General features: G+C 34.8%; 1 protein-coding gene across 1 annotated transcript; it reads right to left on the bottom strand.

Moving 5' to 3' along the window:
* Window positions 1-61: 61 nt before the first annotated feature.
* Window positions 62-12,621, bottom strand: LOC130655662 (signal peptide, CUB and EGF-like domain-containing protein 2). Its single transcript, XM_057458440.1, has 22 exons — window positions 12,465-12,621; window positions 11,998-12,070; window positions 11,736-11,826; window positions 11,244-11,375; window positions 10,308-10,458; window positions 9,933-10,076; window positions 9,342-9,479; window positions 8,376-8,498; window positions 7,935-8,063; window positions 7,369-7,491; window positions 6,884-7,006; window positions 6,428-6,556; window positions 5,363-5,494; window positions 4,781-4,987; window positions 3,695-3,892; window positions 3,254-3,478; window positions 2,379-2,618; window positions 1,822-2,088; window positions 1,123-1,278; window positions 694-861; window positions 449-589; window positions 62-285 (listed from the first exon to the last, which is right to left on the bottom strand). Exons 1-22 carry the CDS (start codon window positions 12,529-12,531, stop codon window positions 92-94), a joined length of 3,351 nt encoding a protein of 1,116 aa, XP_057314423.1. The 5' UTR covers window positions 12,532-12,621; the 3' UTR covers window positions 62-91.
* Between the last annotated feature and the right edge of the window lie 285 nt (window positions 12,622-12,906).

Raw genomic sequence — 12,906 nt, 5'->3', positions numbered from 1 at the left:
AAAAGTAGAAAAGCAGAACAGAAGTAACTAAGGGTAACCAAGTTATAATAAAAGACCAACATATGGTTATACATCTTTACGGATAAACAAATTACACTTTGGGAGCAATTTCAATGATTACATCTCTTTCATCTAACCCTCCTTGACTGCCACGTCTGTTGTCAGCAGAGCATCTGTATATAGCTGTGTCGTATGTCTGCACGTTTTCAATGGTAAGCTGCATGCCAGATATGTACTTGTTACCTGTGATTAGTGGCTGCAGTCGAGCTGCACCTCGGAACGAAGCTGAAAAATATCGTGTAAAACTGATTTTTATGACAGGATAAGAAATATCGCAGCCTATAAAGACAGATAGTTTTAAAGGATGTTTTATATTTGTATTTATATTTTATTCTTATAATTTATGTTTTCTTTTACCAACCTCATACAAGAAAAAACGCCCTCTCACCTGGTGCTAGTTCTGTCACATTCCTAATTTGCATAAATGGTGACGGACTGCCGGTGCCGTAACATTTGATCACAACAGTATCGTCAACAAATGCAGAAATAACTTCAGTTTCTGGATAAATTTTGGACACGCGTGCAGGTACTAAAAAATTGTAAAATGGTTGTCTCATAATTCACCATAAACCTTTTATGGTGTTCCTTTAAGCGAATAGTTTATTGGGTTTTTATGGTTTGGCTGTAACTTACACGAGCAGTGGTCCTCTGATGTTGCACCAAGAAATGTTTTGCCACCATTTGGACAAAGCTTGCATGATTGCTGACCATACAAATCTTGATAAGAACCTTCTGGGCATCTGTCGCAACCAGATGAGCCATATAAACCAGTGGAAGAGTATCCACCAGGTTGGCACTGTGCTATAAAAAAACACATGATTTTTTAAAGAAGATTTACGACTAGGATTATTTTGAGGTGATGTGTTTTACAAAAACGCTCCAAATTGAATTAAAAATTTAAAAGTACAGGTAATAGATTTGCCTTAAGATTGTTTCAGAAAAAAAAAATGAAAAATTTATCCACAAACAACATAAATACAAATATAAAAATGGTTAATATCATAAATATTACTGCTATACTACTCAGAGCACTGTATGAATAACACGCAGTGTGGAACATACCTTGACAAGCGCTTGCATCTTTTGCACCCTCGCGTAGCGATGTGGTTCCGGATGGACACTGAACACACTGTGTCGACCCCTCGTTGTCTTGATAGGAGCCTGCGGGACATTTTTCACAATTTCCATTCGTATATTTTGTACCCTTTGGGCATTTAGCTAATAAAAAAAAGTAGGAAGATAAAACAGTACTTTATGAAGATTGTCGTTACAATATCAATAAATTATGTCTTCTCAAAAAGTATTACTTCCTACTTTTGACCGAAACATTTTAAATCATCGAGACGGTTTACAAAAATTCATTTGAAATTATAAAAACGTTTTTTTTTTCAATGTTGGTAACAGATAATATTGCCTATATGAATTTTCGAAATGCTTTTGCGTTTTTTGATTGACAGCTTAAAGCCACATAAGCTGATGACCTAGGTTCAACAGATGATAAATTATCACATTTCTGTTGACCCAAACCGACAAAAGTTATTAGCAGGTGACAAAAATAAAGCAGACGAAAATTTAAGGCCTTAAAGTTTGAGCTAAAAAGGTATTTGTACCACCCTTAGGGTTACATAGTCATACAAACATACCGCTCACAACTCCTGTTACTTCGCATTAAAGGAAAAAGAAAAAATCATTAAAGCAGTGTCACAGTAGTGAGCTGGACAGAGCAGTTGCTAATTCAAAAAATGTTATCTATACACGTACCACATCTTGTTTGAAAAGTGGCTGCATCCTGAACAACTCTGTGGCCAGTAGGGCATGTACCATTTCTCATCGTGTACCCGACACAATCAGGTACATCAGCCCATACGCCTCCGTTACAGCGAAATATTGAAGCCCCGCTCACATTAAACGAAAACATTTTACCAGGAGGACAATTGAGAAACACATTAAGTTGGTTGCTTCCACCTGGGAACCAAATCATACTAGCACCGTCCCCTCCAGGGATTTCGTTCTTCAAACAATAACGAGCTATAAGAAGGAGAAAAAATAAACACAACAAACAAATACTTATAATAATTTTCTTTTAGCAATTAATAACGCGCCAACTAAAGTGTTCAACTTCATCTCCATGACTTAGGCCTTTTTACACTAGGACGGAAGCAGAATCTGAAATTAAAAACCTAAGAAGCCCTGGGCACGAGATTGTAGCAGACTTGGGGAAAAAGATTTTGCAGGCAGCATATAAATATATTTAGAAGGTTAAGGGTGACATGAAATTGTTCTTAACTGCATTCTACAAATATGGGATCTAAGATCACCTCTCACGTGAACGAAGAATCTGCAGGTAGCCTCGTTTCCGTACGTGTCTTTAGCAGCATAGTAAACAAAATAGACTTGCGCTGGCAACACTTCGTTGTTGTTAATATTGTGAATAACCTTCTCCACTTTCACATTGTCTTTAAATTCTGGTTCAGGCCACGACACAGCCCCCTTTAGTCCTAACACCGTGACGTAAATGTCATCCGTAGGACAGTTTAATACTTTCGGTGGCTCTCGATCTAATCAAATGAAAATATCAAAAACAAAATAGTAATCGCCTGCGTTGTGTTTGGATCGTTTCGTGTGTACTTGTGTGGCTTTTTAAATATTGGAGAAGCAAAAGAAAGAAACAACAAGTAAAAACAGGGGCTGCAGCAACGGGGGTCATGCCCCTCCACCTTTTTTAATGCACCGTTGTTGTTTTAACAGCGAGAGAAAACCTTTGTTTGCAACAAAATTGTGTCATTTATCCATCTAAATAAAAACTGTGTAACTGTGTAATTTTGAAGTGTTTCAGATTCGATTTTTTTCCTAGCCCAAGTGGGTGATATCTACTGGCTTCACTCTTGCAACCTTTTTGGTCTCTCCAAAAAGTGGAAAAGAGTAAAACTAATTTGATTAAATTGTGGCAAATAAGAAAAGTACTTGGAATATTTTATTTCTAGTAATTATTTTTGCCAACTTGGTTAAACCTATTTGTCTCAAGCAAAAAATATAGCTAGCTATTTATAGCAAACAATTTTAGTGTGTATAAACAAGAAGGATACCATTTACTATTATGTAAAATGAGACTTCAGAGAATCTTGATTGCATGGCTTTACATTTAATTTTCTTCATACGAAAACTTTTTAAACATAAGAACAAAATTCCGTACCTGTGACTGTGACATGAAAAACACATGATTCATCTCCAGAAAGAAGTTTAACTGCTTGTGATTGAATACGAGATTGAAATTTATGTTTGCCTGTCAATACACCATCAGGAATAGATTTCAAATTTTGAATGTCCAAACCAGCAAATTTACTAAGCGGAATTGATACGTGGCTTGCGCCGAGTGGTAAAACAATCTTAATGTCTTCTGGACAATTTAATGGGACTCCTACGGAAGAATTATTAAGTTACACAACGAAATATTTAAACAATCCAGTGGTAAAAATTAAAAAATATATTTAAACATTGTTTTAGGAAAACACAAGATGTATTTCTTTCATGGCCAGATGGCCTTTATCGGACTTTATTTCTAATTTTTTACACAGGACTTACATTTATAACAGCATATCTTTTACTGAAGTGTTATTATATTTATATGACTTACTTGGGACACATTTAGATTTTTTAAAATCGTGATCATAATTTCCATCCTTTTGGCACGTGATTGCTTTTCGACCTTGTAAGGTAAATCCATTGTTGCAGAAAAGCTGACATTGGTCACCGTACTTGACACCTGTTGCATGACATGAGGATGGAATCAACATACCATCTGCCACATCAGACACATTTCCACAGCGAATACCTAGATGGGGAACATATCTTAAACACCTCTTAAGAAATGATATGAGTTAAGGTGGTAGTAACCTTTTTTAGCTGTTCAAATAGCTGAATTATTTACTCAGTGCCTTATTTATTCCATTTTTTTACTATTTCCTAAAAATATAGGCCTTAATATATAATAATATGATTTTAACTTAACACCAAAATTGCTGAGTCAGCAAAAATTTCTATTTAAAAATGTATCATAAACAAGAAAAAAATCGGCTTCTACAAGCACCAACTCTTTACAATCTTGTTATTTTTCATCAGCTTCTGTTTTTAAATGAACCTTGGGTTGACCTTGTTAAAACGGTGCGGGAGTTTTTTTGTTCATTCATATTTTTTTAACAATAGCCTTTTGTTTTTTTCAAAAGTTTCTTTGAGAACATTCCGTGCTGCAGCGAACGCTGTTAAAAGAAAAATATTCCGAATGAAAAGATTTCCGCACACCATATCATGGCTGCATGGTTTACCAGCCATGCCTGAAAATTTTAAAGCAAAACGAAAATGCTATCGAAAGTTAAAGCTCGTGCAGTGTAGCATAATGAAGATCGTCTTAAATTTCTACATAATGCGCCATTAATTAATTATTCATGAATTTTATTTTAAAGAGGAATTGTTAAGGGTGTATATTGTTGGTGACAGATAATAGTATTTTAGCTATAAAATCGTAACAAGTGTGTTATAACAGAAAAAATATAGATATATGGTCTGAAAATTATGTAAAAAAAAAATTTTGATTTTTAAAAGGGTTACTGCCACCTTAATGCATTTAAACAAGGTTTGAATGCAAGAAGGTGGATGTGTGCTATGGGGAACGAGGACAGTATATCTGCTAAATTTGATACATTCTTGTTAAAAGAAGACATACGTTGACATATAGCTTGATATCCACCACGCAGATTCCAGTTTCCATCTGAGTTACAAAATGCAGTTTTAACAGACTTCTCGTTCAGTTCATAACCCTGGTGGCATTTAAATGTACACACATCTTTATACTGCTTAGCATTGTTATTGGAACAATCTGATGGCGAGAGATATCCATTTGGAAAGGACTTGATAGCAGGACATTTTTTAGCTTAAACAAAATAATAGATTTAAGTTCTTGATATCTACGAATATCTGTAGCAGTACAAGTTAAATATACCCATATTATATATCATATATTGATATCGAGAATCATATTTTCCAGTATAGCATTGTGCTTGGTACAAAAGATAGAATTATGTTTCTCAATATTTAAAAACGCTTTGATCTCAATCACAAATCAAACTTGGCGCCTGCTGAAAATCATTTGTCAAAATGAATATTAAAAAAAAGAGGTATTAAAGAGGCCACTCATATAAAACAAAAGACATTTTGGATTGAAAGAATGCTACTAAAAAAACTTTTGTATTGAAATGCTCATATTTTGTGATTTTTCAAACTGTTTCGGCTAAATTTTCGTACAAACCTTCACAAATGCCTGTAACGGCATTCTTCTGAAAGCCATCATTACAACGGCACTCAAACGAGCCTTGAGTATTGATACAGGAAGAAGTGCCCACATCACAATTGTCCTGACGTGTACCACATTCGTCTATATCTGTAAGAAAAATGAAATTTTTGATTTCCGTCGCCGCTATGCGGGGCGGAATCTTTAAAATCGCCTGATAGTGCTTTGATTAGAGTGCCTTTTTTTCTTAAAGAGCAAGCAACATAAAACCTTTATCCTGCCTTGCGTAGTTCTTCCATGACTGGACACTCAACTCCTGTTCTTATGGGAAAAAAGGGGGCTAAAAATAACTTCCAAATGACACTATTCGCACAGGATTTTTTTTATATTTTTTGCAGAAAAGTTGTCGAAACGTGACAAAAGTTTATTGTTGCTTGCACTAAGCAGTCGGTGAACATTTAATGCTCATTTTGAACTATGCAGATCCAATTAGGGTCCCCCTCTACCAGACAAATCCCTGTAGCATCCAACAGCCCACATAGTGTGTCATCTCCCCAAGCTATGGCGCCATTGAAAACGGCTAACTATTCTGTTACTGGCTAATTATCAGTTCTTCTTGTGCCTAATTTGCTTGAAAATCTTTCTTGAGAGCAACCCAAAGTATCACAAAATATTTTTCTAAGATTTCTTAGAAATGACTTGATTTTAGTTTCTACATAGCAAGATTTGTATTCTGGAGTTTCCAGAATTTTCCTGATCACTTTAAAAATATCCAGTTAAAGTTTTAAATGTTATTTTAAAATACTTGATATAGCTATGTAAAAATTTTATTTTTTATTTATTAAGTTGTATTTTAACATTGCAGGTTAGTTACAAAAATAGTTGAGAATCGTGATTTGTTTACCCCATAATTATCCGTTTTCAAGGTCTACTTTAAATTTCAAAATCTTTCAGGGTAATGAGGGAAATCTTAAAGCCGCAGGGCTTCTTGTTAACACTCAAAATATGTGTTCAGAAAACTCAAATACATTGATAATAATCTTATATAATAATTTAAAAATTTGAGCAAATTTAAAAACCTACCCAGGCATGCTTTACCATCACTGGCTAGCCTGAATCCGGACGGACACGAGCACTGGTATGAGCCTATTGTGTTTTTGCATTTATATTGGCAGCTTCCTTTTCCGTTATTTGCAATGCATTCGTTGACATCTACAAATTAACAGAAACAACTGTGCAATTATGTATGTAAGTGCTCTTCTGTTCTTATCAACGCTACTGGTCCTCATTCTGACGTGCTGGAAGAATTAAAGAGCATTATGCTTATGCCATATGCTAGGTTTAAATTATTTACTTCAGCTGCAGAAATCAGGAGAAATGCCATTCAGAAAATACGTGCTATTTTGGTCACAAAGAGTTAATCAGGGGGAGGAGGGTGTGGCAGGTAGGTGGAGAGCCCACAGCTTACGGGGAGGAGGGTGTGGCAGGTAACATTTGATCAAAAGGTAACGTAACATACATCATAGTCTGCATACATACCGACGCAGGTTTTTTTGTCATCTGCCAGTTTGTACCCAACAAAGCAATCACACGAAAAACCACTGTAGAAGTTATTACAAATTTGACTGCAATTGTGTTGGCCCAGTAAACATTCATCGATATCTATGAAAAAGCGCTGATTTGGAACGTACATCAAATTAGAACTTTTAAAACCCAAACATTTCAAAGGTCGTAACCACAAGCAAAGCCGTTTCTATCTAAGTAACAACTGGCGCTTTTTGGAAGTTGTTTACTTCACCTACAAACCTACTAAGTTAAGACTTTTCTAGCCCCTGCCAAAGTAAAACTTTTGCAGCCTACCGACTGCAGAGTACTAGCCAAGTAATGGCATTTGACCATATCGAGAAATAGCCAAAATGGCCATTTCGGCAAATATTATGTCCAGGGTTGTACCTATATAAGTTGATACTCCAGTAGTTAAAAGCTTTTATAACGTAAAACATTTTTTTGCGAACACGACTAACCATTGCATGCATGTTTATCAGCATCTAACGTAGTTCCCTTCCTGCATGAACACGAGTAGGAACGATATGCATTTGTGCAGACGTCATCACATCCACCATTCATTGTGTCACACTCGTTGATATCTAAAGTCAGAAAAAAATGAAAATAATTAGTTCCACTCCAGGTGAGGTTCACATTGTCATTTGTTATTTACAACTTCGCTGCCAGTATTACTTGCCTTTTTTACATATATAAAAACTATATAAAAAATTTCCTTGGAAATAGGTTTGGTTATTGAATGTAAAACACAACCTCGTCCCCAGGATCTTGTGGCCAACAACAACTTTTTCGCCACTATCAACTTCATCAACAAGGCAAAATGCCCTGAGAACGAGGTTGTGTAAAACATACAAATAATTAATCAACCTCGATCCCATTTTTAACCATGGAGGCATAAGATGGAAAAACTTGCTAGCCGTCAAGTTAGCCTTGGGGCAAGGATGACTATTTAAACCTTAATTTGGTTACTTGATACCCCCGTATTTATGCACAATTTACTTTCCATAATGTATACAATGAAATCTACCTGTACAATTGTGAACTGTCTCATGTTTCAATCCACTAAAACAAGGACACACATAATCTCCTTGTCTATTCTGACAGGTTGTCGTTGCAATATCGCATTGATGTTTGTTTGTTTTGCATTCATCATTGTCTAAAAGATGGAGGTAGAAACATTTTATGACCCATTGTTTGGCATGTCCGGTATAGAGTGGTAAGCTTTATGGGGTAATGTAATGGAACCTACAAATCACTTGCTATGTAGAGAGTTGTCCGCTATAAAAAATATCCTTTACATAGAAGTTTTGTTATGAGCCTTTGACCGCTGTCTCATATGTTCCAAAAATGCCCATTAGAAAGGTGTCTGTTGTAAGGTATGTCGGCAAGAAGAAAGGTTTATTTAATTAAAGATTTTCAATCGAATATGGCACTTAGAGTTACGTGTGCAGCTTATCTACCATTTTACCTATACAAGTGTGATTGTCTGTTCCCATGTGGTAACCATCGTAACAAGAACACTTGTAAAATCTGTAGTAATTGTAACATTTATGATTGCATCCGCCATTATTATATCTGCACTCGTCCTTGTCTGTAGAAATAAAAATAAAATTACACAGTACAGCTAGATGATATGGTTATTAATTTTGCCTAACGACAAAACTAAACACTTACTGATATCTGTTTATCTAAATTACTTTTTATTATTGTAGTTGGTAGAAAGGGTTGAAAACCAGAAATATTAAGTACAAGTGTTACTTCACAGGTATATTTGCTGTCAGAAAAGTGAAGTATGAAAAGTGAAGTAGTGAAGTATAAAAAGGTCTTATGTGTTATAATCTTTTTCTCCAAATTTAAATTTTGTCTGCCAATTTTTAAATTCAGAGTGAAGTGTTAAATAAAATAAACTTTTGGGGTGTTTTCTACTAGTCTTATGTTGGATTTGCATACGCGGAAATTTTACCTTTTTTATCACTTTAAAAATGTAATACACCTTTCCCGAATTTATTTTCTTTGATGTGCCGCAGCTGTTTCTCAACTTTTTTAAAGAAAATGAATGTAATTTTCGAAATCCTCACATGAAAATTGATAAATCGTGAAATTTTCATATTCATACATCAAACAAACAACCTGCTACAACAGTTTTTTTAATTTTGTACTAATTAACCGTTGCTCGAGTATTATTAGAGGCTTATTAGTACAAGTCGAAAATTAAAAAGGCTTTGACCGTAACAATGATTCCACCAAAACAGCACTTTCCCATGTCGGATTAAGTTGAAAATTTATACACACACCAATTTACCGATGCTGAAAATGATGTAAAGGTCAAAACGTCAAAATTCCAAAATTTTAAAAAACATGTAATTCGGGAAACGTGTATTTAATCAGTGACAAATATTTTCCCGCGAAAATTAAAACAATAGCCTGAACTCACCAAAACATTTATTGTAGTAATGACTTCTTTTCTCCAATCCCGGATGGTTGCAATCGCATCTATAGAAACCAGGTGTGTTCACACAATCGGTTGTATACACTTCACACCTGTCTTTACCCAATTTACACTCATCAATATCTGGTGAAAAAAGTAGAAAACATATGCATGGTCCTGTGGAAAAAACATGGTACTGCACGAAACATAAGTTTTGATACCTGCAGTCGTAAGCTACCTAGAGAATTGACAAATAGATCTTTAGGTATATTGTTAAAAAGATTATTTCAAATAAAAAAATAAAATTTAAGTGCCTTATTTGAAAAAAACACTCAAACTCCACAGGGAAACCCCGTCGTTTATATTTCCCGCATCGTGCATCCTAGTCCATGAAGTAATAACATTTACTTGGACAGGGTTTTTTACTATAATTAAAAGTGTGATTATAATGACGTTTTCGGGTTTTAAATTGACTCACAGACAGACCAGATAGTTCTCTTCGAAGAAGAAAAATAAAATCAACTGACAAAAAAAACTGCGATTAACGAACTTATTAGAACATTTAAAATAGGTTGAAAGTTAACAACGTTTTCTCACCTGTACAGCTTTTCCTGTCTTTGTGCAGTTCAAACCCTGGTTTACATTGGCATACAGCTCGACTAATCCCATTCACACATATATGCTCGCAGGTATTATTCAGAGCACAAAAATCTGGACTGGGTGGCTTTGTTGGATCCTTAGCTAAAATTTAAAAAGAGATAGATTTCCAAAGAGTGAAATAAATCAACTGCATCACCAACGCCCGTCCTTAATAAACAGTAAAAAATAGTAGTAAATATTAATGGTAATAGTAGTAAAAAAAACCAGATAGATAAGAAAAGATGTCTAAACAGTGACGTCGTTTGCTGAATCAGATTTGAAATTTCAGAAAGCATTGGTAAAAAAACAAGGCTTATGCTTGTGATTACGTACTTTTGCACCCGTACAATTCCATTCTCAGACAAGCCATTGAATTTAGAGGATACCATCGCAGTGGCATAATTACAATAGCTGATGTCACGATGTCATACGTATCTAACCAAACATCGGCAATATCGTTTTTCGAGCGGGGTCCTTGTAACGACTAAATGATAACAAGGTAAATTTTGATTGACCCGATTCATTCGAGTGTCAATCAATGTGTTTAATTCAATCTTAATATTTCTACACTCGTTGTAAACGTAGAAATCCACGGCAATTCAACCATCGAGGAAATGTACTGGAATTCGCGTCCCGTTACTCGCAGTTACAGTTAACATCGATGGCCCACAGACGGAAAGTTGGGTATTATAATCATGGCAACATCTAGGTTATAGTATAGATATATAACCTTGTTATACCATTTCCAATGAATAGGTTTCAAAAGAACAAACAAGGAAAAATTCTCACACTCGAACTGGTTGTTTCTATGTTACTTTGAGTGTCAGAATTATATATCTATTGAATAAACTGTAATAAAATCTAATAACGCTCATAAGATTAAGATTTCTACCATATATATCTAATTACTTTTTGGCCGTCTCTGATTTTAAAAAAGACCCTAGGAACGAGGTTGGATAAAACTGGATAAACAGGTGAATATTCCTTTTTTTTTATGGAAATATTTTTGATATTGTTTTTAATGAAATATAATTAAAAACACTCATTCCGCAATTTTAAATTCAATTTTATAATTTGAATATGCACTTGTTGTTTAGTAAATACTAAGGATGAAAAATGCGCACAAATAAAAACGTATTAATTTCTACGTTTTGAAAAGTCTTACAATCACAGAGTGTGGGAGTACACGTCGGTCACGTCAACCTTCTTCTAGGCCAAGAAGGGATAATTAGCAGCGTTGAAGCAAGTTGGCTTCACTTAGTAACTCACCCCCGGAACAACTTTTAAATATTTCCCATTTTGATACATCACTCGAAATTTCGTCACGAACCAACCCTGGTAAGTGTGATTTCTACCTTGGATAGCGACTTTTGTTATCTTGTACGTGCCGTTCAATGTCACCTAATGGAGAAAAAATAATTTCAGATGCTTTAAATATCTCTAAAAAAAAGTTGAACACAGCCCTAATATTCCTGACGAAGTTGATCACTACTTTTTCTTTTTCTTTTTATTGCGCAAGACCCTCGACATAGGAAGAGAGGACAGGATTGACTATAGTCCCTCAAGTTTTTTGATAAGTGATACTTCAAGAACCGATGAAATACAGATGAAGAAGGCTGGGTACTGCCATTTTCTGTCAATCTTTGTTTTTTAAGTGTAATATTTCCTTCTAGGGTGGCAATCATGGTGCGACATGCTTTAGCTTATTGTGAATTTGGGATTTAAGACTAGATTTAAAACGTTGTTACCAATGGAACACACCTTGATCCATGGTTTGGTGTCATTGTTCATTGCACACCATGCTCTCGAACCGTCGTTCCGATTTAACCGTGCTAAATGTGGATAGTGATACCTACACGTTTTAAAAAGAACATATCAAGGAGTAACTATGTTATCTTTCACACTGTCAAAGCATTTCAATTTTCATGATTCGATATCGCTTCAGAAAATATTACGTCTTACGGTAAACGAATAATGCCGATTATTAGAAATTAAGTAGAGATTAATTTTGTTTCATGCTTACTTTTTGGTGGAAGATGCAGAAAGTTGTTCGTTTTTTATGGCACCATTTTGAATTCCAAGCGGTTGAAAACACCCTGCAAACAAAATAAGACAAAAGTCTTAAACAAATTTATAACTGATCATCACTCCTTTTGCTTTTTTCTTCCTATGCTACAAGAGAGAAGAAAAATTTTGATTCCAGTGCATTTTTTGTGGAACATGAGAACATGGCTGCCGAAAAACAAAATGGCGGTAGGAATACAAAATATTTCTACTGCCATTCCTACTAAGTATTATGCTCTGACTTTTTTGATTTGCAAAGACAAGACTACTTTGTGTCAACCAATCCCTTGTAGGGGAAAAAAGCCTGCATGCTGTTTTATATAGACGTACTTACCTGAAATGCTAGAAAAGAAATAAAATAGTAGCCTAAACTTAATCTTCGCAAAAAAATTTCTCCTTGAAACGTAAAAACAAGTAAAAAACTACCTTGACTTTTCACAGTTGCCGCCACGGCACACACGACAAGAAAAATTGAATAAACGAATCGCTTCATACTTTCTTTAACGCATAAAATGTTCGATTTAAATTTTAGACTTATTTTCACTTCAACCACCAAGTGTAATGACGGTGGCTTTTATTGATACAGGTTGTAGAACTTTAGTTTTGATAAATCATCGTACAAATGCACGGTTGCATCAGCTGTAAACTGTGTCAACACAATATTTGTACATACAAAACGAACGTAGTAATTGAATATATTTTTGTATTTGTAATTTTAAATCTTATATATATATAGTCCAAAATGAAAAAAATGGATTATTCGCAGTATTTTAAATATTTTGTATCCTTTTTCAGTGGGTGGGCTCCTTGTATCGTTATGGGTAAAGACATTTTAATTTAAATTTGTGAATTTTTTTAGAAGTTCGCG

This window comes from Hydractinia symbiolongicarpus, chromosome 8 (assembly GCF_029227915.1).
Source record: "Hydractinia symbiolongicarpus strain clone_291-10 chromosome 8, HSymV2.1, whole genome shotgun sequence".
NCBI classification, from domain to species: Eukaryota; Metazoa; Cnidaria; class Hydrozoa; order Anthoathecata; family Hydractiniidae; genus Hydractinia; species Hydractinia symbiolongicarpus.
Note: the sequence above shows the minus strand (reverse complement) of the source record. Positions and strands in the feature narration are given on the sequence as shown.